General features: G+C 47.6%; 9 protein-coding genes and 1 non-coding gene across 10 annotated transcripts; 4 read left to right on the top strand and 6 right to left on the bottom strand.

Moving 5' to 3' along the window:
• Positions 1-1,196: 1,196 nt before the first annotated feature.
• Positions 1,197-4,092, bottom strand: E1B28_013313 (uncharacterized protein; the record flags this gene model as incomplete). The annotated part of the gene is made up of 19 exons (XM_043158461.1): positions 3,954-4,092; positions 3,802-3,898; positions 3,614-3,734; positions 3,506-3,563; positions 3,410-3,438; positions 3,227-3,337; positions 3,018-3,165; positions 2,889-2,958; positions 2,607-2,802; positions 2,538-2,546; positions 2,450-2,479; positions 2,323-2,381; positions 2,160-2,244; positions 1,938-2,082; positions 1,834-1,876; positions 1,751-1,759; positions 1,658-1,695; positions 1,551-1,574; positions 1,197-1,482 (listed from the first exon to the last, which is right to left on the bottom strand). The coding sequence occupies exons 7-19, from the start codon at positions 3,080-3,082 to the stop codon at positions 1,197-1,199; spliced, it is 1,059 nt and encodes a 352-aa protein (XP_043003808.1). The 5' UTR covers positions 3,083-3,165; positions 3,227-3,337; positions 3,410-3,438; positions 3,506-3,563; positions 3,614-3,734; positions 3,802-3,898; positions 3,954-4,092.
• A 239-nt stretch (positions 4,093-4,331) lies between these two features.
• E1B28_013312 (uncharacterized protein) lies at positions 4,332-6,352 on the bottom strand (the record flags this gene model as incomplete). The annotated part of the gene is made up of 5 exons (XM_043158460.1): positions 4,332-4,444; positions 4,500-5,684; positions 5,737-5,834; positions 5,889-6,013; positions 6,068-6,352. 5 exons carry the CDS (start codon positions 6,350-6,352, stop codon positions 4,332-4,334), a joined length of 1,806 nt encoding a protein of 601 aa, XP_043003807.1.
• Positions 6,353-9,906: 3,554 nt separating this feature from the next.
• E1B28_013311 (uncharacterized protein) lies at positions 9,907-10,723 on the top strand. Its single transcript, XM_043158459.1, has 3 exons — positions 9,907-10,071; positions 10,133-10,317; positions 10,369-10,723. The coding sequence occupies exons 1-3, from the start codon at positions 9,912-9,914 to the stop codon at positions 10,513-10,515; spliced, it is 492 nt and encodes a 163-aa protein (XP_043003806.1). The 5' UTR covers positions 9,907-9,911; the 3' UTR covers positions 10,516-10,723.
• An 847-nt stretch (positions 10,724-11,570) lies between these two features.
• E1B28_013310 (uncharacterized protein) lies at positions 11,571-13,640 on the bottom strand. The gene is made up of 7 exons (XM_043158458.1): positions 13,415-13,640; positions 13,260-13,353; positions 13,024-13,209; positions 12,715-12,972; positions 11,974-12,651; positions 11,801-11,925; positions 11,571-11,734 (listed from the first exon to the last, which is right to left on the bottom strand). Exons 1-5 carry the CDS (start codon positions 13,610-13,612, stop codon positions 12,200-12,202), a joined length of 1,188 nt encoding a protein of 395 aa, XP_043003805.1. The 5' UTR covers positions 13,613-13,640; the 3' UTR covers positions 11,571-11,734; positions 11,801-11,925; positions 11,974-12,199.
• Positions 13,639-16,921, top strand: E1B28_013309 (uncharacterized protein). The gene is made up of 13 exons (XM_043158457.1): positions 13,639-13,826; positions 13,883-14,070; positions 14,130-14,366; positions 14,429-14,608; positions 14,667-14,748; positions 14,809-14,963; positions 15,023-15,129; positions 15,190-15,394; positions 15,457-15,639; positions 15,705-16,120; positions 16,183-16,258; positions 16,315-16,664; positions 16,735-16,921. The coding sequence occupies exons 3-13, from the start codon at positions 14,327-14,329 to the stop codon at positions 16,819-16,821; spliced, it is 1,881 nt and encodes a 626-aa protein (XP_043003804.1). The 5' UTR covers positions 13,639-13,826; positions 13,883-14,070; positions 14,130-14,326; the 3' UTR covers positions 16,822-16,921.
• Positions 16,922-17,034: 113 nt separating this feature from the next.
• Positions 17,035-17,122, bottom strand: E1B28_013308. Its single transcript has one exon. It is a non-coding gene; the product is annotated as a tRNA-Asp (tRNA).
• Positions 17,123-17,295: 173 nt separating this feature from the next.
• On the bottom strand, positions 17,296-18,666 carry E1B28_013307 (uncharacterized protein). The gene is made up of 4 exons (XM_043158456.1): positions 18,420-18,666; positions 18,220-18,363; positions 17,417-18,169; positions 17,296-17,354 (listed from the first exon to the last, which is right to left on the bottom strand). The coding sequence occupies exons 1-4, from the start codon at positions 18,654-18,656 to the stop codon at positions 17,304-17,306; spliced, it is 1,185 nt and encodes a 394-aa protein (XP_043003803.1). The 5' UTR covers positions 18,657-18,666; the 3' UTR covers positions 17,296-17,303.
• A 317-nt stretch (positions 18,667-18,983) lies between these two features.
• On the top strand, positions 18,984-19,994 carry E1B28_013306 (uncharacterized protein; the record flags this gene model as incomplete). The annotated part of the gene is made up of 4 exons (XM_043158455.1): positions 18,984-19,001; positions 19,058-19,198; positions 19,248-19,356; positions 19,414-19,994. 4 exons carry the CDS (start codon positions 18,984-18,986, stop codon positions 19,992-19,994), a joined length of 849 nt encoding a protein of 282 aa, XP_043003802.1.
• A 220-nt stretch (positions 19,995-20,214) lies between these two features.
• On the top strand, positions 20,215-20,679 carry E1B28_013305 (uncharacterized protein; the record flags this gene model as incomplete). Its single annotated transcript, XM_043158454.1, has 2 exons — positions 20,215-20,219; positions 20,277-20,679. The coding sequence occupies 2 exons, from the start codon at positions 20,215-20,217 to the stop codon at positions 20,677-20,679; spliced, it is 408 nt and encodes a 135-aa protein (XP_043003801.1).
• A 2,181-nt stretch (positions 20,680-22,860) lies between these two features.
• On the bottom strand, positions 22,861-25,044 carry E1B28_013304 (uncharacterized protein; the record flags this gene model as incomplete). The annotated part of the gene is made up of 13 exons (XM_043158453.1): positions 22,861-22,940; positions 22,994-23,178; positions 23,241-23,349; positions 23,425-23,556; positions 23,615-23,741; positions 23,797-23,860; positions 23,912-24,066; positions 24,117-24,284; positions 24,349-24,370; positions 24,443-24,498; positions 24,549-24,573; positions 24,665-24,687; positions 24,745-25,044. The coding sequence occupies 13 exons, from the start codon at positions 25,042-25,044 to the stop codon at positions 22,861-22,863; spliced, it is 1,446 nt and encodes a 481-aa protein (XP_043003800.1).
• Positions 25,045-25,333: the final 289 nt, after the last annotated feature.

Genomic DNA, 25,333 nt, shown 5'->3' with positions numbered 1-25,333 from the left:
GTTCCCTCGTGAAGGTCATTCTCGAATGTCTCTTGGATGGTACATTTATTAATCTTTGCTGACTTTTTTTTTGATGGCGTAGGTGTCCTGAAGGTCGAGAAGTATCAAGGCATGATGAGATGGAGGGAAAGTGGGCCGCGCCCAAGGGACGAAACTGAAGGCATATGCTCGCCAGTGTCGGGTGTTGTGACTCTTGTCACTTCGTCAAATCCGTTGCATGAAGAATTGAGATCTGAAATTACATATTATGAGAACGATGTACGTTGAACTGTTGCTAGTACCCGAACCGAACCAGCTCACCGACGAACGAACACCTGTGAATTGTCTCGCGAGGCCTGCTACAGCCCGGTCTGGTGGAGGTGTCCATGGACCACAACTCACCCTGGCCCTATCTTTTCCACTTGCTCCTCTTGTTCTCACCTTCCAAATATATTCCGACACGAAATATGAGCCCTTGAGACTGAAGATGATGGCAGGGTACTTCTGAAGACGAGTCCCGACTCCCCAGAAGTCCGAATCCTCTACCACAAGTCCAATCAAAGTCCAATCCTTCCCTCCCTCCCTCTTTCCTCTCTCCCCATTTTCATGATGCACGTTGACCGACATATTTGGCGGCAAAGTTGCGCCATGATGTTGCTCATTGTCGTCGATGGCGACGGTGGCACACAAGTTGAAGGTCGGCGGCGTCCCTTTGTTCCCTCTATTATCTCTGGTTTTCTCCTACGTCCTGACGTCCTCTCCTTGTACACAGGTATTTACTCTTTCTGTGTACAAACGCTTTGAAGTCTATCTTCGTTTCAGGTGTGTCAACCTTCTGCAGGCAGCAGAACCTACTTCTGACAGAGCAGTTGAACAGGTCCCCCGCCAGCCCCTCCAGAGTCCCAACCTCCTTCCGAGTCCGAATATCTCGTTAAACTCACAGCCAAACGCCGAAGACAACACGAACGAGACAGAACCGAAGGACTGTCGAAGGGAGAGTGATGGGAACAAGTCTGCTTCAGCTAGAAGCTCTAGTTCTCGAGTAGGCACCGAACCGTCCCAACTTAAGTATCTCGTAGACCGTCGCCTCCTTCGGGGGTAGTATAGAGGCTGTTTCAGGCAATGAAGCGACGACCACCACAAGAAGGATCGTATCACAGCGAAGAACTAAATACACATATTAAAGGATAAAAGAAAAGAAGAGCCAATTCCAGAATCTAATTGGCAGTGACAGATTGCATCTCATACTCTTCAACCATATCCCGACCATCGTCCACCCATGGGGCGGACGGATCCTCCAACTTGAAGATTTTATCCGGTAAGGGTACCGCAAACTCATCCGCTCCTATCCAGCTGAAGAAAGTCGGTGTTCGACCGACAGCGCCGAAGGTGCTTAGCGTTTGAGTGGCCCCATGTGAGCTAAAGATGATGTGATTCTGGGGGTCACGGCTGGAGCATGAAACCACTTGAGTATCGGCGGCAGCACGGAGGTTAAACATGAGCCTGCACAGTGTAGTAAAGAGAAAGGGGTAAGCGGAGCGGCTCTTAAGGTTTTCAAATGTAGTACATACCGAGAGACTAGTATGGTTCTTATCCTGTGGAGATTGGATAATAGATATCCCAAAAGTCAGTACTGAAATGCAACCACGGATGGATAAATGCGGATACAGTTACCGACATTGACGCGAACGGGGCATTGATAACACTCAGATCGGGCTGGAAAAAGTAGGTGTGAGCGTTAGTCAAAATCACGGTGAGGGAGAGAGATTACCGGAGCGAGCTATGGATAGTTGAACAAGCCAGTGGTCCAGTTTAACCATTAACGTCTTCTGTAAACCAGAAAAGAGAACTTACCGCCATCATGAATCCGTTCGTTAGGTTGACGACGAAGATGACACTGTTCCAAAGTCAGAAACAGGGGAATAGTGAATTTGAAATGTCAGCGAATGTCGACTTACGCGAAATACAAAGTTCCGTCTCGGATAACCAAGGTCATGAGCGGAATCAATGGACTACTAGCACGATAGTATATCGCCCGGCCAAGCGTCAAAGCAAATACCGTGGCGTCAAATACCAGGGCTGCAATATAGATTGAAGGTAACCCTGAGCAGATTCCCATGGCCGGAGTCCGGACATGCGTTAGAAAAGTCTGAGAGTTAAAAGAAGACTTTGAGACATACGGAGACCAGTCCCTGCTTTAGGTTTGGGTATACACCCAATGAATCCTGGGGGTAGGTTTGCAGGACCACCCGCTGGGATCGCCCACTATAAGAAGAGTTCAACGTTCAGCACCAACTGTCATGGTGGTAGCGTCGGCCCCAAGGTTAAACTGGGATAACGTACCCCCATAACGACAAGGTGTCCAATGAAGATTGGGAGCATGAGCCACAACACCCAGGTTGCTGTAAGGGAGTAGATTGAGCCAGGGAGAAACAGTTAATAGAGACGATTTTTGTCGCGGATATCAGACCTTCAGCATAAACTGCGTGGACTCGAAGAACTAAGGAGAGATATTGTTACTAACGAGGCCCAAGACGGACTTGAATGAAGGCACTAACTCATAATAACTGTTGAGCGGATCGGAATTCAGTACTATCGTATTGAAAGAGTAATCAAAGGTGACTCACTTCCGGTTGCAAACCTTATAATAGACCCGATAGCTATTGGTAACCAAATCCAATTTTTACATGCGTCCCCAACCCAGTTAGGTTCGTGTGATGCGACCAAGTTGATAATCGAGACAATGGGCGAAGCGTATCGAAAAGTCAGGAAGAGCCAGAACGGAAAAGTCGTTTTCCTTTGCCAAAAGTATTTAAGTTCGTCCTGGGCAAGGCGAAGAAGTCAGGAGGTAGGTTCCATTTTTCAGGTTGCATCATCGCGATTTCCAAAGCACTAACAAAACGACGCACATCAAAGGTAAGAATATGGTCGTAGCAGAGCATAATGGTGGATGCTAGAACATGATACTTGCTGGCCAACCTATTGTGACGTTTCTTCAGTTGGATGGTAATGGAATCTCAGAAGCATGAAAGACATACAGATGGGCATAAGCTTTTGTTAAAGACTTGAGAGCCTCGGGCGACGTAAGAGCAGACGGGTCCATGGTAATTCCTTGGACAGTGGGATTTCGAGAGGAGAGGGAGGGAAACACAAGGAGGCTAGCTTGAAGAACATTTTAATATTCCCCTGTAATAAAGTACGAGCTCGCTAGTGCCAGGCGCCGTATCCATGATAATCGCGACTCAACGTCAACGCCTATCAGGCCAATCCGAGCGTCTATGCAACATACCCAGGCTGTCAAGCACAGTAGATCCCCATAAATGTATTTGAATCCATCTCTGTCCAATGGTAAGCTTCACTGTAAACAAAGGGACGTCGCTTCAGGGCGTGGGGCATGAAGATTTCCACCTCTGAATGGCATTCAGCATACCGATGGAGAGGCCGAGAGTCACGGATGAACTGCAATTGCAAAGGGATGAAGGGTGGATGAGACGGGGAAAGAATAAACCGCTTGGATATGTCGTACACGCGAGTACGCTAAAGCTTGAAGTAACTTAGATAACTTTCCAGAATGTATTTGTCGCCTATCGCGTGATCGGAATCCTGGATTGAGAGACCTTGGACGCTCGCTTACGGCGTGGTACTGAGGAAACTCCCGGCTTTATTCATATATTCGTGCCTTAGCCAAAGCAGGGTGATTCAACGACATTTTGTTGTATAAATCGGGTTTCTCCACTGCATCGAATATATATCGACTGCTTTCCAGGGAACAATAATGAACGGGACCGAACAGTCAGTCTGACGGCAAGGGAAACAACATACCGATTTTCCTATTCCAGCCCCTCAGGAGGTTCGCCGACACTCGGGAGATGTACGTCTTGCTTCAAAACACCGCGTCTTGACGTCAATAATTCAGAGCCTGCAAATAACACCTTATGAATGCGCTTTATATTCAAAAGTAATGAGAAACGTACCAGATAAGGTCGGTTGAACCGAAAAAATCTAAGTGCAAGACGCAGAGAGTCCACCGGCCGACGCGAGTTCTTAGTTTTGAATTCACCCGCAGGAGATGAACTTGAACAACTTGAAAAAAAAATGCGAGGGAAGGAACAGCAACAAGCTTTCTCACGGATTACTGTGGATCATTGTGGGTGCCTTATTACATAATGTTCGTCCAACGCACAAAATTATTCCTAACGCAGGAGTAACTCGAAGTATGCACTAAGTTCTGTATAAAAGGGGTATACAAAGATTCCAGCATGGTATGCCCCTGGAAATCTCTGAGGTATTGAATAGATATGTGCCTATACAGAAAAATAGTACAAGGTCCGCCTTCAAAACAAGGTTTGATATCACATCCCGGGAGGTGTCGACCTGACACCCCAACCTAGCAACTCGAAACCCATTGGAATGCCACCTGTAGCAAGCGCACCAATACCGGCATACACAATAACTTTTGTCAGAACTAGCACACGAGAACATAAGTCAAAGTAACACCACAGCGGATTTTTAAAACACACCTTCAGCGTCGTAATGCTTGACATCATCTGGTTTATCCAGACCTTCCTCCCTTCCTCGACCTTTTTCGCTCGAGTTCCCCCTCCCATTCATCAACGTTCCATTTCCATTTACAACCCCATTCTTGCCCCTCAATTTCATCTCGCTTCCCAACCCACCGACATGCATTCCGCTCCTAACGCCATCCTCTTCAACGCCGACTTTTACCGCACTCGGCAAATCGATCACACTAGGAATAGATCTCAATCCACTAAGACCACCCCCAGGTTGATCAAGATCGAAATGGAATTCGCTTGGTACGTTCTTGTAATCCGTTGCAGGAGTATAAAACCTTCGTTTCGGTAGTGTGAACAGATGCGAAAGGAACCTGAACGTAGGCGGGAGTGTGATGTGCAGCAGAGATTTGGCAAGGATACGCCAAGCGAAGATGACAGAAATTCCAACGACCATTTTGAGTGTGGCAGTAAACCACCAGGTGAGGACGTGACTCAGATTTCGTTCGTTCTTGATCCAACCCACACCGGGTAGGTCCATAACCCTGATCCAGCCCGAGCCGGGCATGAGGCAAGGCTCGATAAAGTTGTGCGTTTGGAAGAATGTGTCACTCCAACGGGTGAGGAGCGTGCTGAGGAAAACGCTGTTGAAGGCTATAGCGTCTTCAAAACACGGGCAATCATCGACAGGCTGAGGATGTTGGTTGACAAGCAATAGAGTGAGTGGTACCGTGATAAGAGGAACCTCCCATCCCGAACTGTCTACCCAAGCTGTCAGGCTCGTGAAATAGTCCAAGCCTTTGAAAAGATGAAGAACCATGTGAGAGGAACCCGTAGTTAGACCGGCCCACCACGAAAGCGGGTCGAGCATATTGTAGAGAATTGTGGGCACCTCTACCGGAAATCCAGGAAAATCCGTAGATATCCACCATAGGATGGCGCCAAGGAGCACCCCGGCGATAACGTCCGTAAAAGAGTGCATCCCTGTGTATAAGCGGCCAAAGACGATGGAGAACGTATATAACAAGAGTAAGATGACGAGCAGGGAGTATATTTGAGGTGAGATCGATGCGGGATGATCAGATGTCGGTGTAGCAAGGTTGTGGACATGTGTGAAGAAGAATAATGCAAGTGAGACACAATTCGTCGCGTGAGAAGAGGGAAATCCATATTCAAGATGGTGTGTTCCGATTGCTACGAACAAAAGTTAAAGATAGGGGGGTAATATACGACGTAAATGACTTACTAAGTCTCGTTACAGGTGGTGAAAAGGGTCGAGGGGCACAAAAAAGATCCTTGAGGAAAGAGCTGAAGTAGACACCAGATGCGAGTACTGCGATAAGCCTATCGAGGAGTTGCCTAAGTACCCAGCCACACCCTCAGTCAGACAATACTGACCCAAGACCCATTTCTGGATACCCAAAGAAGAACATGATGGGTAACATGACCATGAAGAAAGTATGGGTACCCAAAGAGGAGGTATAGACAAAGTAAGCGTCCAACCAAGGCCTTCGAATGACATCCTAACCAAAATTGACTCGATAAATGAGAACCTGTCCATTCCATATAAACCTCACCTGCAATTTCGCAACGATTTTGGACTCGACTCTGACTCTCTTTACTATTTTTCTTCGAATCCCAGCTCTCCACCATGACAATGTTGATTCGTAGATATCCAATGGCTGCTTTCCTGGAGGTAGCATGCTATCGTGGTATCTTGGGGCATTTGTGTCATAGATACCTCCTTTTTCTGGTTGTAAAGGCGATGGAGACGCAGCTCTGGATACCTCTAATGAAGGCGGCTCAGAAAAGTCGGTAGTGATGTCGAACTTGACGTGAACAGCTTCGTTGACGTCGTCCATCGCAGACGCTGATCCAATGGCGGTTCAGCCTTGGGATTCGGAGGAAAATGAGAGATTGAGACGGGGACTTTGTCAGGGCACTGAGCGGTTGATGGGGGTGAGAGGGGAAGAAAAGTTACAATTCTGTCCGTAAATAAACATACGGAATACCACCCAACAAAGTAAAAGTCGCTCCGTCCACCGGTGTTGTCGGCGCCATCTCAACCCGACTAGTCACCTACTAGCCGGCGAAGACGATGAGGGTCGACTCGATGCGCGATGACGACGCACACGACGCCTACGTGCCGAAAGAAAGACTTTACACGCCCCGAGTCCTCACATAGTCTATGTACATATACAGTTGGATTTTTGAAATGTATTCGCCGTGGCACGGCTTGTTGCTCACTCCAACCTCAGTCTGTAATGGTGGGCTTTCAATTTGCGAGGGGATTTTTTATTAGTACGACAAGTTCCATGTCACCTCTTTTTCAGGCCTTTACGCGACTGTCGATAGCACATAGAACAACATAAACAGCGTGTCTGGCCTTCTCGTTGTCGTGTGGAATGGATGAACTGCAGCGATGATGAAAGTCGCGTATTCTGCTCAGAACTGGAGCAGAACGAGAGTCAACAATAAGAGCTGGATGGAGGTGTAGTAACGTACCTCAAAATCAACAACGCGTCGCCCAGTGAATTTCACCCAAAATCAACCATTGACTGAAAAGCTTCAATGTCGTCGAATTACAGTGGAAAAAAACTGAGATACATGAGCTCTAGACAGCGTCGAGTATGCCAGAATTCAGAAATTTGACGGAAGGAAGCAACTACGAGGCAGAAATGTTGCCAGGTCGAGGAGCGGAATCAGCAAAATACAAAATTGCAAACATATGGAATTGTGAGCAACTATGGATTCTGGAATATCCGCGGTCCGGAAAGAGGTTGAGCCTGGTTGAGCTTGGTAGGCGGGTCTATACAAGGAAGAACGACTACCTTCTTCCGTAACGAGCCGGGCTTGCCAGGTTATAGTAGGCGGGGTAGAAGAAAGTCAGGCTTCAAACTTCGATCCACACATTTATCTTGATTCTTTCCCAATGCTCCTTATACTTGGCTGTCTTTAGGAATAAGCGACTCAGTCGACTATATCTGATTCAGATTCTCCTCATTGCAAGTTCAACCCATTCGATGCGTCTTCAGGTGATAAATCAAAACGCTTGGAACCGTCGTACGTCCTGGTCCATAGAGGGTGACACGAGGGACGATCCAGGTCGATTTACCTGGGGAAGGTAGAAGAGGGGTTTTCAAAAAGTGCAGGAGCCACTTTTGCTCCATCTATGTTTTGGGAGGCGAGGCAGAGGAAATTCGGAGGTGCGGGGACTAGAGTCTAGAGGAGAACAATAATGTGAGCTTATGTCCTAGTAGTAACGAAACGGCAGCTCACATAAATTGAACCAAACCTCGAGCTTACCGTCGACCGACTCCGTATTTGGAATCGACCTTCAGGCTTCCCAGGGAAACTGATTCTAGCTGTTGAGATTGCGAGTCAGATCTGAGGTTGTCCATTGGTAGACTCAAGGTAGACTCCGCTAGGTATAGGTCAGAGAAACGAATCGTTGTTCCGAGCAAATTAAAGCAAGTCCAGAGTTAGAGTTGGGTCTCTGTTGACGCCGTCCTTTATGTCTAAGTTAGCACCAGAAGGTGGGAATCCGTTGGAATTGTGCCGGAGAGACCTCCCGGTTATATCTTGAACCGTAAAACCGTCGCCAGTGTAGCAGTCAATGTCATGGATGGTAACGGAAGATCTGGAAGACTTGGAAGACTTGCAGGATGTCGAGACGCATTCCATTACTTCGCACCAGAGTAAAAAGAACGGGATAGTAGGGATAGGGCCCAAGATGACCCATAAACTTCGGGCCTCTTTTCCGAGCTGAGTAATAGCAGCATTCGTTACTGCGACGGGTGTCGTGAACAAGTTGTGAACAAGAATCAGAATTGACAGATCTAATCGAGGCGTCGCATTGGAGGCAGTCCTTGCCGAGAATGAAATGATAGATAGATGGATAATGGATTGCACGGCATGGTCCCTCACGGGAAGAACTTTAAATGTGACCATTGAGCCGATTTGGTATCGATGGCGGTCTTCGAGCTTCTTTCTATGGGCTCACAATGGGTATCACATAAAATACCAGCGAAAGGTCAGCTTGGAACCTGAGATGTTGGTAGCGATTGAGGCCTTGGAACGGTAGGTAGTGTCAGACGATGTGTCGTAGAGCGGGCTAATGATGGAGGTGTAAAAGTCACGGCAACTAGGTGACTGACCGATAAGCTTTACCCCGGCAGCTGGGCCAAATCCAGTGGAGTCGGAGAGGGACTGATGGTAGCAAGAGAGGTTGGCTACAAGCGGGAAAATGGCGGGAAACTTAGTTGTATCGGCGAATCATGTCGCCGAGTCGTTTATCAGTTCCCCTTGGCCTCGGATATATCATTATTGTTATTATCCTTCTCAGGACCCCGTAGGATGCCGAAGGACTCAACGTACAAAATCGACGTGCCTAATCTTATATATGATAGATCTGTCAAGACTCGAACAACTCTTGGTCGTGAATACAATCGCGGTCGAGAGCATGATTAATCCTTTGTCGCGATGCATATTCTGAGCCCCGTGCCATCCTGAATCAATGAATTTGGGTGCCTGTAAGTGTCGAACCAGAGTATTCATGGTTCTTGGCACCACCCTTTGTTTTGCTGATGGTATTGAGGCTTGTAAAAAATACTCCAGAATCAAGAGCAAAAAAACGTAGGTACACACGGTGTCCCGGTTGCAATCATATCTGAGTCATGGTAACAAACGTGTCCCAGCCTTACTCTGACAGAATATGAAGACAAGGACAAAGGAGGTCCACATGGTGATTCCAGTTGCGCCCCGAAAAGATTTCATCATCCGAGACGTCGCGACAGCTAGGTATTGACCTTGGTTTCTCACCAAATTCTTTCCCGGGAACTTCGAGATCAAGTCTACAATCTTTAGAAGATGTCACCCCAAGATTAAAAGAAGGAATTACCGACTTTGAGTCACTCAGAAACGTCGTGGTTGAGGCTTAAGTTTTTGCGGCTGTCACGCGTGGGAGACTACCAGTGATATGGTCCGAATCGGCACTGATATTAGAACTGAAGCCGAAATTAGCCGAATAGCTCAGATTTTTCGGTTTAGACTGTAGTGACGAGGCCGTAGTAATTCCAAAGCCGAGTAGTACTTGCAGGCTTCCGGCCGCATTTCAGGCACATAACCCGGGGTCGACACCATGTGGGGGCTCGAGCCGAATGAAGCCGAATTCCTGAAAACACTACGGCCGCGATTCATATCTGTCAAGTAGAAAAGATGGATGCAAGTGTGCCCCAGGTAGCTGTCACTACCACTCTACTCTGGCAGATCCCTCCCAAGCTTTCACGACTCTGGGGTGAGACAAAGTAGATGGCGACCGTATAGCCCGGGCCCCGCTCTGAGTCAAATGAGTATAAAAGATTGACCGTCTTGAAGCAAATATGCTCCAGGCGACTCTAGTCTAACTCTCTATCGTCAACTATGTTGCTTGTTCGTTTCTTTGCTCTCCTCTTTGCTACCTTGGGCCTTGTCTCTGCTGCATCTATTGCAGCTCCAGTAGAGAAAAGAGACCTTGGTTCTGAGTTCGTGGCCATTCTCCAAGGACTGTTGGGCAACCTTAATACAGTCCAACCTCAGCTTGGTAGGTTTCCAGACACTTATGCTTAGATCTTGACAACATCTTGATATATCTATTTTCTTAGTTGCACTTCAGCAGACTGGAAACGCCACAGAAGCTCAAGTGACTCCTCTTGTGAATGAGGTCACTGGTGCTCTAGGAACTGCAGGTAGTCAGCTCATGGACCTTCTGAACCCTTTCCATGGCTTGGGGTTGAAACGTCGCCAATCTCCAGTCGATGTCCAGGCCATTATCAATGAAATTGGGGCTGTTCGTAACATTTCTCTCTTTCAGTTGATTCTCTAATAAAACGTGATGCAGGCCATTGGGGCAATTGTCTCCGTTCTTCAAAGCCTTATCACGGTTCAGAATATCCAAACCCTGATTACGCTGGTTACACAAGGGTTCCAGTTGGCTACCACCATCATTGGTTTTGTGGGAGCCATATTGAAACTGATCCCGGCCTGATCCTAGAGTTGCAAACCTTGCCAGCAGCCGCACCAACGCTGATGACAAAATTAGTCGGAGTTCACGTTGACCGCCACATGAACTCGGGTGACGACATCCCAGCAACCAACGAAACTAGTGTTGTCAAGAGTATATGGAATAATACTTGAAAAGAAAAAAAAAGCACCTCCCTCTGTACCTCCTTCGTTTTTTGAATTTATGTTTGGCATCAACTTTGAGTCAGTTGGGATGTTTTCTCGCTAGAGCGGGCCCGGCGTGATGAGCAAAGTTAAAATGACGGAGAGTCGAGACGCCAGCCTGAGATAGTGCTGGCACATACCCAGGCACATTTCTTTGCCGCGCGCCACATTTCCTTTCCTTGTTATAACAGGATCAACATGTCGTGCTATCTATAATCTCGTTATCTCGGTTCAATCGGCGTAGGGATCCGGACGAGTGAAGTGACATCGGGAGAACCAGAACGCTCGGAATACGGTCCATCCGGATAAGACGGCAAGGAAGGTACTGGCGTCAACAAGGTACTGCCAGGGGTTGGAGGCGAACCCGGTGAGTGCGCGTGTGTATGCTCTCTACGGATGTTGAGATATTTAGGAGAAAGATGATTAACGGTTCAGGAGCGTCCCTAAGAGAGGGATAAAGCAATCCTTCGAACGGGTCAGTGTTCTAGAATGATGGCCGAGTTGAGATGTTGAGATTCGCCAGTTCCAGTGGGTCGGTGGGGTGAGATTGTAGACGTACCTCATGTTCATGCTCCCGCTGTTCGAATCCAAGACGATGCTAATACCTAATTGCGTGCAAGGGCCGCGAAGAATCTGCTGTTGGAGTCGGGCACAGGTGGACATAAGGACTTATTATGGTTTAAATGGGAACTACTCACACGCCGTTCGAACTGAACGCCAGTTTCTGCACATATCAAAGAACTTTCTCCCATACCTCGAAGGAAGCTGCCGCTAAGATGAGGGTCAGACGTGCTGGCGACGGAAGACACAGAAGGACAGAAGTCTGAAGCCACGATGATGGTGAAAGGATTACTAGTAGGGAAAGGAACAATAGAGGCTCTGTTGGAAATCGAGATGAATTTTACTCGCGTGACAAACATTCGAGGAAGTGTATACGTAGGTACCACTAGCGGTTAAAAGCTTCAGAACGACTGTCCAGCACGGAGTTACATGGTCGATTCGCACATCGTGTACAATCGCTCTGACCCAGCGTTCCACTGCTACGGATGGTTTTTCGTAAGAGGCTTCGACCGATGAGGTCGCACGAGAGATCGTACAAGACTTACCAAGCACCTAATAAGACTGAAGTAATCCAAAACACCCGACTTTATCATTGATTGACTGTCCGGGTTGCTTCCACTTCCGTATCGGTCCACCGTCATTCACGGCCCAAGCCAATAGACCGATAAGGCTGTAAACCCTCAGATAGTGAATGTAAGGATGCCAGTCTAGCACCTACGTTAAGGAAAAGTTATCGAGATAATGAATGGTCGTCGGGGTCGTTCGGGTGGAATACCTAGAGAGGAAGGACCGCATGTCATAAACGAGCCTAGGGTGTACAAGCTTGAAGCCGTGACATCGACAGGCTAGATAGCAAGGACGGGATGTAAGTAAAACCACAGAACTAAAATCAAAAAATTGTCGCGAATAAAAATATGGCCTTAGCACAAGAGTCGTACGATTCATTATTTGAGGTTCAAGAGGTTGCCTCCCACTACCTTTTCTATCCCTTGCATCATCTTCTCCAGTTTACTCATAGCATTCTCTCGCCTCCTTTGTGTGCCTCCCCTACTGCTCCCTTGACCCTCTTCTGCATCCTCGTCTTCTTGTTGCTCCTCCGACACCATAAATTCGGCTACGAATTGTGCAATAGCCTTTTCACCCACTTCTGAATGGGCTCGAGGTCCCCAACGCCATTCGTATTGAATCCCAGACTCGTCATTGCCTTGCGTAGCCCGTGCACGTTTCCCTGGCCCTTTTTTCTTCTCTCCAATTGCACGCTGGTCGATATAACCTTGTTTGATAAGACTATCGAGGAACCGGTCGAGAGGAATTGTTCGTTGGACTGAGAGGGAAGTGAGTCTTATTTCGCTATTGTTGGCGAGGTGGAGCCGTTTGAGTTGTTTTCGAAGGTCACCTGTAGGGCAAGCAACATCAGCACGCAAGGTTATTCGACGTGAGTAGGTGTAGAACAGCTTACCATCACTTATCACTCTACCACAGATCAGTATAAGAGAAAGAATCACATAAGTCACACCGACGGACTCCAGTTGGTCGGAAGTGCTGTAAGATAGGATGGTCCCATAAGTTTGAATTCCGTGACTGTCATCATCGGAATCATCGGGCAGATCGGCGATTTCTTCCTCGAGTATTTTATCGTGCATGAGCGCGGCATACTCAATAAGGCCCGGGTGGAGTATCGATCTGAGAATATAGGTTTTTGAACCAGTAACGACGGCTTGAGACTTGTCAGTTGTCATGATACGAATTGCGCAGGTGATGGACGTACCCTTCTTCTTTCTACCGACAGCTTTCTTTGCTTCCTCCAAATCCTCGTCTTCTAAGTTCGGTCCAGCCTCCTCATCCAGTGAAGCTTTTGAGGGGAGTTCTGCGAGTTCCAGCCCGAAGGTCTTTTTGAGTATCCCATTTGCGCTATCGAAAACGCGATTAAAAATACGTGAACTCGTGCCGAGGACTGTCAAGATTCATCGATTCGTGGCAAGGAGAGCAATGTGCTAGACCCACCTTTTTTCGTGATGTCATCTCGGCGTAACGGAACCTTCCTGTGTTCCGTGAACAAAGCCAACCTAACTAGCTGATTTGCCTTTCTCGATATTTCCTAAGCGTTCATAAAAACAGAAAATTAATTTCAGTAAAATCAATTCAATGAAGAGCGTTACATCTCCTGGGCCTTCATCGTCGTCGACGTCAATCATGCCGTTATATCCATCGTCCTGAGTCTGAGGTTCGTCCTCTTCCTCATCGGATTCTATTCTACGTCGAGCTACCGCGTTCCTTTGACTTTGACTTGGTTGAGGTTGAGATCTTGAAAACCCCTTTGATGCTCTTTGGCTGCGAGTTGAAACACGAGGGGCCATCGTGGACGCGTGAGTGAAAAGAAGTGTGACAAGCACGGTGTGACGTCACGCGTTTTTTTCTTTCCCAGGGTCCGCAATCTTGACTCGGCTCGATGAGTCTGATCTTGCGGCTGTCGCACATCAATGCATCACATTTCAGTGTCGGTCTCTTCAAAGCAGCGTTTATTAGCCAGCGAGTTAATGTTCTGTCGAACCTTGGCCCCTTAAAGAAAGGGTGAGTGTTCAATCCAGTCGCTTATCATTCAGTGACAAGTCTCATTGTCGAGGTAGGGTCTTGATGAAGGACCGGACGATGGCAAGTGCGACGATAGTGGCAATGCTGGGGAGCCAGTTTCCATAAGACCACGAGCTCCCCCAAACGCGAAAAGAACCGACGTATAAGGGTACCACAGGTGCTCAAAAAAGGTCGCCGGAAGGCACCTTGTGACAGAAAACCATATTCTTCCGGTAGCATGATGGTAAGTTATTCTTGTTATTGAATTGATGCTACTTATAGGTCGCCTGAATGTTTACCTAGGTCGTAGCGGGAATGTGGTGACGGGGTCACACAGCTGGCAGAACATGCGGTACACTGCCCCTCCTTGTAATTGGGATTCGGAGAGCGTTTAAGGACTCTAATAATTTCGGGTCGGACGTTCGAACAGCGTCACGCTACCACTCTCAACCGATATCCCACTGCTCAAGTTCAACTCATTGTTACTAAAAGCGCCTTTGATGTTCGCCTATTTCGCAATTCAGGGGACGATGTATTTCCGTAGGCGTTTTGAAACCTGATAACATGACCTCCAATTTAAACTGGGATTCACATATTTAAAGGTCATGCTCTGACGAGAAAAGTTCATCTGCTTCCCAGCCAAAGGATGACGCAAGTAATGTCTGCGGCGGCCCAGGTAGGATTAACACTCCTTGCGTTGTACGTAGGTCAATCCCACGGAGCATTATACGAAGATGCTACGAGGCTTCCTTCACGACCTTTCGACTTCATCATTCTTGGTGGTAAGTTTCGTTAATTCGATATTTTCACTAGCCAACAGTTAGACCTTGTTTGCGTCAGGCGGAACGGCAGGAAGCGTTCTCGCAAACCGACTGACCGAAAACGTAAACTTCCATGTTCTTGTGCTCGAGGCTGGTTCAAGGTAGGTTGTTCTTTTCCGTCTCTGCTAGAAAGGGACTGGAATTTATACCTTGTAATACAGCAACATTACCTCAACCTTCACTGAAGTCCCATTCTTCTGCAACCCAATACATCCGCAGTTTGACTGGAATTATACGACAACACCTCAAACTGGGCTCGATGGTCGATTAGTTTCTTTTCCTCGTGGCTTTGTGCTCGGTGGAAGCAGTTCCGTTAGTCAGTCATCCTTCCACGTAATCAAATACGACCAGGCTAATCAAGCAAACCCCATGTAGACGGGCTATTCTACTCTCGTGGCACCAAAGATGACTTCGACCGTTATGCGGACGTCACCGGGGACCCAGGATGGTCGTGGAATAGTCTTCGACCGTACATCGCAATGGTTTGAGAACCAATATTTTTCCCAACGATTTCTCACTCCAAACTTACCCTGCTTTTATAGAATGAAAAACTTACTCCGCCTGCAGATCGCCACAATACTACGGGCCAATACGACCCCGACATTCACAGTTTAACTGGAATCAATTCTGTCAGTCTTCCCGGGTGGCCTCGACCAATAGACGACTCCGTGATACAAGCCTCTCACGAACTCGGAGGCGAATTTTCGTTCAATCTGGACCATAACTCCGGAAACGAACTTGGATTGGGTGAAATCTCCGGTTCCTGAGTACTTGTCGCTTGTTCGCTTACGTTTCTCCTCTTTGCCAAGGATGGGCGCAACTGACTATCAACGGGAACAAACGGAGTAGTGCTGCGACTTCTTACCTTGCACCATATTACTTGTCAAGGAAGAACTTGCATGTTTTGGTGAACGCAAGGGTGACCCGAGTACTCGAGGTTCGGCCTGGAACGCTGGATTTTAGAGGAGTGGAATTCACTCAAAGTCCCGATGGTGAGTACTGTTCTTATTGCTGTCCTAGTCTTCATAGGTCTTCTCTAATTTCTAGTTCGTAACAGGACCCCGTCACCATATAAATGCGCGTAAAGAGGTTCTTCTCTCAGCAGGAACCATCGGATCTACTCAAATCCTTCTTCTCTCTGGCATCGGTGACTCTAAACACCTAACATCGGTCGGGATTCGGCCGATATACGACCTGCCTGGGGTTGGTCAGAACCTCTCAGACCATACGCGGATAGGAAACAATTTTCTAGTAAATTCTACCAACACCTTTGACGAGATCTCTCGAAATCCCACTCTTTCGCAAGAGCTGTTGGAGCAGTGGAAGACAAACGGCACAGGCCCGCTGGTGGATACTTTCATCAATCATCTCATATTCATGAAACTGGACGATAGCGTTATGAAAGCCCACGGTTTCGACCAGGAAGATCCTGCGGCTGGCCCGAACTCAGGTCACATCGAGCTTGGGGTTTCGGTAACGTTGATTATTGGATGCTTTCACATTTTTCTGACCTATACTCTCCTTCCCGTTTGTAGAACGGGTTCATTGGCAACTTACCCACCACTGGTAACTTCATTGGAATTACCGCTCGCGTTATATCACCGACATCTCGTGGGTTCTATTCCCCTCCGATCAATGAATTACTGACTCTCGCGTTTCTTTTCTAGGAGGTTCAGTCAAACTCAACACCTCGGATTCATTCGACAGCCCGCTTATTGACCCAGGGTTCCTTACTACCCAATTCGACATCGTAGCTATGAGGGAATCAATTAAAAAGTCAATCAAATTCCTGGCTGCCCCTGTCTGGAACCGCTATGTGCTGGGACCTTACGGACCGTTGGCTAATGCTACTACGGATGACGAGATTGACGCGTATGTGAGACAACTGACTGGAAGTTCTGCGCATCCGGTTGGAACGCTTGCCATGTCCCCGAAGGACGCGACGTATGGGGTCGTGAACCCTGATCTGAGAGTGAAAGGTGTGCGAGGGCTGAGGGTTGTGGATGCGTCAGTCTTCGTGAGTCCCCCCCCCCTTCGAGGTAGCATTTATATAACTCACTGCCATTCACTTCCTCACTGTTTTTTAGCCCTTCATTCCGAGTGCGCATACTCAAGCTCCTGTGTATATCATCGCCGAAAGAGCTGCAGAATTGATTGCCACAGCATGGGTTTAGGAAGGTCTGAACAAATTTAACATTCAGCCAGTATACATCGGCCATACTTAGCTTGTATCTAGCAGTGTATATATTGCCAATATCATACTAAATCTAGCCGATAGCTCCGTAAAACCGCTCTAGCACAACTTATTAGTAATCAGTCATTGCACAAAAATCTGGAATATCAATTTCTCAAATTTTCTCTAACAAAAGAACCTGTCACATTTTTCGCTCCCTGGCTGGGAGTCGAACCCAGCTTTCGCGCGTTGCATGTCTGGACAATGACAGGCGCATGTACTAACCGATATACTACCAGGGAACTATATAAGCAATTTACAGCACACGGTATTGACTTCATTGTGCAGATCCCGTTGAGGGTCCACGCTGTGCAGCTATCTATCTATCTATCTTGTTACCGCGCGCGGGACTGCATAGCAAGTAAAGTAATCTAACCACCTCATGTTGAAGTTAAGAATGAAGATGAACCTCGTGGTCGTATATCATTGTCCGAGATACCCCTTCAATCGCCACATCGTCGATATATTTTCCATCTGGTAGCCGTTATATCAGAACTCAAGCAAGTACAAAATGAACAACCCAAATTGTTACTTACCAAACCAACAAACCCGTCTTCTCGAATGACTTCCGCAACTAGAGCTTCTAATTTATGTGGTGGAAGATCATACAATCTGGTACCTTCACGAAGCGACGCAAGGAGCGGTTCCATTGAGGGTGGAGGAAGGGGTGGTGGCATGTTCGACTGAGAAGGAGTTGAGCCGAGAGTTTGGGAAGACGCCATTTCGGACGGGGTTCCTGAGCCTGGAGGAGGGTTAGCGCACGCCTGAGATGGGTTAGAGCCAAGATTTGGAGACGAGGAACTCTCGGAGGGGGGCGTTGACGACGGATTAGAGCTTGGAGGTAGGCTAGACCAATGCGGGGCAAACATGGGTACGGCTCGAGGCATTGAGAGACGCGATTGCAGAGATAACTGTTCAGGTAGAAGATGAGCACCTGTAGGAAGATGACTTCGAAGAAAGTTTGGTTGATAAGTTGGGTGAAACGGAGGTAGGAAAGCAGGTAATCCGGAACTTGATTGTGGTATGTTGGGTGGAATAAAGAAGGATGGTTTGGAACGGAGCATTGTTTGAGCACGGTTAGGAATTTGCAGCGAAGATTCAGGAAGAATAGGAGCCTGGCTTGCTGGAGGTTTTGACGCAACAAAAGATGATTGGGCCTGGGATTGCGCGATCGACGGCATCGTTGTTGGATTGTTGTTAGCTTTGCATGGACAGATCGCCTCAATGGATTGTATGAACTGTGATACAGCAGAGGAGGACGAGAACGTCACTTGGAATCTTCGGTAAGTCTGACATTGAGATCAAACAATGGATAGCTTTGGGCAATATTCAGACTTACTGAGCCATCCAATGGATGTAAGTACCGTATGCCAACAATTGTATCGCGATATACAGCCTTTAGAGGGAGTCCTTCGGGTTGTTGGGTCCTCTCGGACCTGTTGCGCAAAGGAATCGAGGAAAACGATAACAGGTCGAGGTCCTCCTGCAAATTCGCCATCAACCCGCTTGTACACTGGAGGAAGGCGCGTAAATACTCACAAATACAACTTCATTCGTGCTATTGGGGCCGGTACCACCCTCGATAGACCATATTATGCGAAGCCTGACAGACTCCAGCTTGTCCGAGGCAGATTTTTGGACGTCGAGAATGAGTCGTATGAGTGGGTTGGTGAAGTGTTGCCATTCATTAGAAGCGCTTTGGCTTGGGTTTGGGTATGACCTAGAATATTTTTGTAGGGTATATGTTGAGGTGGCAGTTGTTGAGCAATACGACATGATGATTGAATTGAGAACGCTTTCCCGCGACCCGTGTGTAAGGTTGAACCCTTTAGTCCCGTTCGGTAAAAAAAAGTCGCAATTCATAAGCTGCAGTTCATTTCCAGCTTATTTACAACTTTTTGCGCGGAATCGACGTCGCTAATAAGAGTACGAACGAGTCACAGCTGACGGTCACCGTCTTTTTGTCTTCCACACCCGTCGGTAACCAAATCCTATTGTCTAATTGTCTTTTCCTTGGGAGCCATGCCGTCAACTCTTTCACGTTCAAGTCTTTTTAACGATGAACTGCCCTTGCAAAACCCTCATACTGATATATAGTTGATTATGGGTTCATCTTCAAAGGTGTGCAAATTTTCGATGGTGCTTGGATCTCGCGCCAATTCTCATTGTTTCCGCAGCTGCGCGCAAGTTCACGAAATGGACCAGCACTGATTCGAAAGCTTCGACAAGCAGGAGTAGGAACGAACCGTCCACCATTGCCTAAACAACCTTCAAAGCAGCTGCTGAAAGCGATTGAAGCGTATAACAGGAGCGCACAGGCGAGTTGTGCGTTTCAAGGACTTGACGTTATGATGACCTCTATCTTAGCCTTCGGATACAGATGTAAAGAGATCAGAAGGAATACGTTCTGCCTCTTCAACAGTATCCCGGAGAGCGACTCTGGAGAGCAATGATGCCAGGGTGTCCGAATCCGAGGGTACGCATATCGATATACATCTTCCATGGCGGATCTACCATCCTGGATCCGAAGCAGAACACCCCCGCATTTCTCATCGCTCGTTGGGCCGTTCCCAATCATGCCCCACGGTACAAGGGCTACCGCCACTAGAACGTGATTCCGATTCTGAGAGCCTTTCGACGAGGGGGACTGGGTTCAGGACCACCTCCAAGAGAATTCGTTCAGAGCTCCATCATCACGGTGGGCAAAATAACATGCTCACCAAACACGACGAGGAGTACTATTCATCGTCATCGGGTTCCTCGAAGTTCTCTAGATATTCTTCTGGCTCTGCCCGATCTACGTCGTCATCGATATCATCCCCTTCTCCACCACCCATGCCTATTACCGCACCATTATCGGTGAAGCGTAAGCAAATCGAAAAAGCCAAGATGCCAGATACATTTCGCTCGCCATCGCAACAAAGACGTGTTGAGGTTACTCTATGCACCTCTTTCATTCCTGATTCGCCTCGTCCACCCTCTTCTTTCCCAAGCCACAGAATCAGGATCAACAAAACAGAGCCACAACTTACCATACCACAGGGCAAGCGGCACCACAAACAACCGTACACGAGAAAAATCCACCGCAGCTCATCATTTCATTGTGACTCTTAAATTGTATCAATCCTTTTTCCTAAAGCCTCTTTGTTTCCTTTTATGTCGACTCTAGTCAAGCCACATAGGACCAGCCACACTCATGATCGGCCACTATCAATTGTCAAAGCTCCTGTCACCCACAACCGAGGACTATATATCTGGGTCTGCATGAACGACGAACCCTCATCCCATCGCCCGATTTTTTTCCCCATTCCTTGGAGAACGCCGTACTCTTACAATGAGGTAGGCAGTATCTTCTTCGATCGGCCAACTCAACTGAAGTTCATTGTCGTAAACCAGTTCCAAGTCACCATCGTGCACACAAGCCTCTGGTTCCAACCCCCTCCATGAATCCCGGAAGCTCAGCGAGGAGGCAGAAGCTGCAGCTAAACGATACCAGGATGAATGTATAGAAGACTTGACTGCGCCTTGGTACGGGAACACTTACCCTACATACGATGCAATCGAGTGTCTTCTCGCTGGATTGGAATTGCCTCCAAACGCGATTTTCCCCCCAACTCCAACCCCCACTTCTGCGGGTGTGGTATCCAAACCCAAGGGCCCTCCACCAATCGATCCAAATCGGCCACTGCTTTTCCAGCCACTGCAGACGTTGCCTAAGGAGTCATGGGAATTCTACGAAGAGCAAGAGGCATTAGATAGACAACGGAAAGCTGCTGCAGCTGCATCGACCAGGAGGTAGTGGCATCAATCGTGGATGCAACTTTGGGAACTCGTTCGGTCTTTCAGCCTCGATATCTTTACTGCTGTTGTGAATTCGATCGCTCTTATGTACTTGTACCGTCCGTTATGGATCCAGCAGAATAGAAAAATGTTCTTTATGTCTATAGTTTTTATTACTCCAACCTGGCAGTAATGTGAGCTCAGCCCACTAAAATATCGGTGACAGTTTGAGGTCCTGATCCATCAGCTGACCCACCGTGTCGGGGTGAACTCGTGACCAATTTTCCTCACGCGAAGGCGTTCTGATAGTGACAGCCTCGCGTCCTGCTCTTTTCTACAAGCGCCAGCTTTCCGTTCAATCCGTCCAAATCGATGATCGATGATAGTATATATGGCGGCATCCTACGGCGTCCTGAGAAGGATTTAATTTCCTAATAATAATATGGTTACTCTGTGGTTTGTGCGCGAAGTGGACAGTGGCAATCCCAGAAACGGCTGATGGTTCAATTACAGGGCTGCAAGCCTCGGTCTGCTCCTCATGTTACCTCCCACTGTCCGCATACGACAACGCTAGTAACCGCCTATCACCAATTGTCGAATCACCATACAGTATACCCAATGGAGGCCCCACCGTGCACGGTGGCAACGTCGTACTCTTATCGATCACCGTTTTCTGACACCTTACACGAGGTTCTACCTACTCCCTTTCTCGAGTTTCCTCCAGAAGCTACGGTCATAAAGATCTCGTAGCAGTATCTGTCTCGACAGCAGCCATATTTTGGGGAGCCAGCTCGGTCACAGACCTTGAAGACCGCCGACTCGACCCGCAACCAGGTCAACCAATTCCATTGGCTGTTTTTATCACTCGCTAAGCATCCTGTGGAGTCCACCGCGCCAATCCTCAACCGATTCGGCTAAAATCGTATCAAGACGGAAGTGATGACAATACGTGGCCACCACCACACCTCTTCTTACCTCACAATTTACAAACTCTCTCGGTGCTTTTCTAATCTATGGGCTCGAGCCTCGAGGCCTCAAGGCCTCAAGCTTCAAGGCCTGGGGCTTTCTGAACCTCACCGCTTTCTTACTCCAATCGAGAATTGCTCTACTCGTCGAGGCCATGTCTGAGCTGGATCAGGAACGACGAGCTCAGCCGCAACGACGACCGCCATTACTTGACCCATACCTATCTAGACGTCAACGGTCCACTGCTGGACTTTGGCGGGGCTCCAGAGTCCGTGGCTCGTTGTGGAAGGAAATATGGCGAGCAAGGACAAAACGGTGCGTAACGCAACTTCATACCATCTCAAATATGTGTGTTTAAAATGGTCTACCTTTTCGACCTGGTTATCGACCAGTGTACCACTCAAAATTTCCAAGCAGCCTGGTTTTACCTGAATGAGAAGCTATAATGAACCCTTCGGAACTCTGTCAATATTGATCCTTTTGACACAGAACTCATGCTGGCCATCTGGAGGATTTCTTGGCTCCAACATAAGTCACGCTACGCCCGTTGTACTACTAGTACTAATCGACATACTTTCGGCGCAGCGTGACAAAGAGGAAGGAACGTATGACAACGTCGTCATCCTCGCGCCGTTGTTCCTGTACCATGCAGGATACTCTTGAGAAGTACTTGGCATATTCATATCCTCGGATTTCGAGTACGCAACGGTATGCTATTAAGGACTTACATGTAGTATTTGAAACCTTTCTGTGCTGATACATGAAAGTCTTCCTGAGAGTGTTCCCCTTAAGTTCCACTACTGAGCCGAATGCGCACGGCGACACACGTCGAATTCCATCGTGCCTCAGTATTATTTCGACCTATTTTGGCCAAAATATGATTCTGGCCGCTTATCAAGTGTTTTCGGCGGCGTCTGAGAGGACCTCCATGTGCGTCGCCTCCTGGTCTACACCAGACATGCAGTTACATTGCCTTGTTCTGTCCCTCGAATATTATATTGAGCGTATTCACGGAATAAATTGCCCTTTTTGGAAAGTCGGAAGAGGTGGGCGGCCGGAAGTTGGTAGATACAGTAATATCCGCTTTCCCGGTGAGGACTGAAGGGGCTCGGAGACATTATTTACATAAAATATGTGTTGTCCCGATAGTCCGAATAATAAGCTAGGTAGCTAAGTATGTTCTAATTAAATAGAAAACTAAGGTATAAACAACGTTTGATAATACATATATCCATCATAGCTTTCCCCATAACCTTTTGAGCAACATGTACCGCGTGAAGAGCGCAAGTATCACTCCGAACAGCATGCAGCCACCTATCAGAAAAATTAACCTCTGTGTAATCGACACCTCCTTTTTATTGGCTCACCTCCAAAGGCACTCATAGCGTGAAAACCGAAAGTAGACTTGATCTCTCCCAACATCGGAGGTCCACCAAGTCCAGCGCAACCCAAAAACAACATCAATATCCCTACTCGACGACTCAATTCTTCCGGTTCTCCCAAATCTAATATTGGATGCCATAAAAGGGCGGCGAATGAACCTGCTGACAAGCTGAACAAATTTCACGTCAGTGTGACAAAAGAAACGTTGTTAACAGAAGGTCGGATGCATACCCGTATAAAGTGCTAATCGTTATCAAGCCCGATGAGGTCAAAGCAGCAGGCCATGCCAACACGATCGCAGCGGTGATAATCGTCGAAGGAATCATATGATTCATAGGTCCTGTGATGTAGAAAATGCCAAGGAGAACAGTCGGACTTCTTGGGAGTCGTTCAAGGAAGGAAAAAGAACACGCACCTATATAACGGGCGATGACTCCGGCTGCCATCCTCCCAAGGCCAGAGCTACCATTCATAATTGCGACCAGAGTAAACGAGAAGTTGGTAGAGAAACCCTTCGATACGGCCATTGATGCGACATAGGATTGGACTACACCTTCGTAAGGCGAAGGAATGCTGGATATTACTAGTATTTTGAGAAAGCTCACAGGTATAGGCCCCAATATACACGAACAAAGTCGCAAAACACCATACGACAAAGGCCGGCGTCTTCAGAGGCTTTAAACCAATAAGAGGACCAGTTGGATAAGACGGCGGGAGGCGTCTTCTGGTCGTCTAAATTCCGGCTAACATGTGGTTAAATGTATTTGTTTGAAGGAACGAAACTTACCAGGCAAGCAAAACTGAGGCAGATAAGCATGATCAGCGCGACAGTACGCATTGTCCATTGGAATCTACAGATACGACCTTGAGTGCCCAGTCATTGAAAAGTAGACTAAGCGCACCCAATCCGTGGGAGCAATGCCCGAATCAAAATAGGGAAAATTGTTCCACCAGCCGCAGATCCGCAGGCTGTTATACCCAATGCTAATGCTCTCCGTTCCTTGAACCATTGTGATACTATAGCAGGAGCTGGGGCCGTGATGACACCGCATGAGAGCTAGTAGGATTAAGAGACATAACTTAATGAGAGATGAAAATTGGTCTTACTCCGGTCATGAATCCGTGGCAGATCAGAAAGTGCCAATAGGCGGTACACTGTGCCAACAAAAGAGTAGCCAGAAATAAAGTCACGCTGAAGAAAATTGACAGCGAATGGTAATAGCCCTTGTCGGATAAGCGGCCGACGATCATGCTTGGGGTGAATACTAGTGCATACTATTACCGCCTCTTCGTCAATAAACTCGGTGCTCAATGAACCTGTTTCACAAAAACGACGAACCTGAACGGAACCAATCCATGCACTAAGCGGGCAAGGGCAGATCAGTAAGTTTGAGGTTAAAATAGATGTCAAAATCGACACGCCGAACACTTACATTTTCGTAGACGAAGAAGCTTTGAGAGCTGTAGTTTCATAATAGGCTTGAAAGACCTAGACACAAAGCATGAGTTTCGATTTGCTTTCCGGATACCACAACATACACCCCAGGTGTTCGTGAAGCCAAACCTATACAGAACTGGTTGTCAGTAATTGCCACTGAATCCCTATGAACGGAAGTCCGTAACCCCTAGAGGTTAAACGGGTTAAGAGGACTTACGCAGTAAACATGCAACAGAAAATCTAAGAAAGGTAGTGATCATCAGAAATTCCGCCACCTGATAACCGCCGCGTTCTTACTCCAACAATAACGAGCCACGCTCTGAGTCCGCCTTCTGGGACTGTCTCCTCTCCTCCAGCATTTTGTAAGCCGTTATTCTCCTTTGAGGAAGATTCACTTTCAGTCGCACTCTTCTGTCGAGGAGTAGCGACATCCGAGTCTTCCTGTGAAATGTCCTTTTTGTCTAAGGCAAAGGCATCCTTTTCGCCACGAAAACGATCGTCGACATTGATCGAGTTGGAGAGGGTAGCGACGGAGCAGAGGGTATCAGCAGACTGATGCGACTTTAGTTTTGGTATCGGCTTTCCTTGGTCCGCCATAAGTAAAGGGGAAAGAAACGATAATGAGGAGGAGTTGATGGGAAGAATATGGCAGGAAATGTCCGCTTCTTATAAGCCTAGAGAAACGTGAACCAACATACCACACTTTGCGTGGAAATCAATTGGAGTTTTATTCGGCATTAACGCACTATGTGTAATCGCCTGCGTAGAGAAGGCTTGTGGTATTGTTCCGGTAGGAGTTGCAAGGTATTGGATTCCAATACAGCCACAGAAAGAACCCCATTCTGCTTGACCCGAGTGCTGCTCTTCATCAGGAGTGGTAAAGACT

This window comes from Marasmius oreades, chromosome 9, assembly GCF_018924745.1.
Source record: "Marasmius oreades isolate 03SP1 chromosome 9, whole genome shotgun sequence".
Lineage (NCBI taxonomy): Eukaryota > Fungi > Basidiomycota > Agaricomycetes > Agaricales > Marasmiaceae > Marasmius > Marasmius oreades.
Note: the sequence above shows the minus strand (reverse complement) of the source record. Positions and strands in the feature narration are given on the sequence as shown.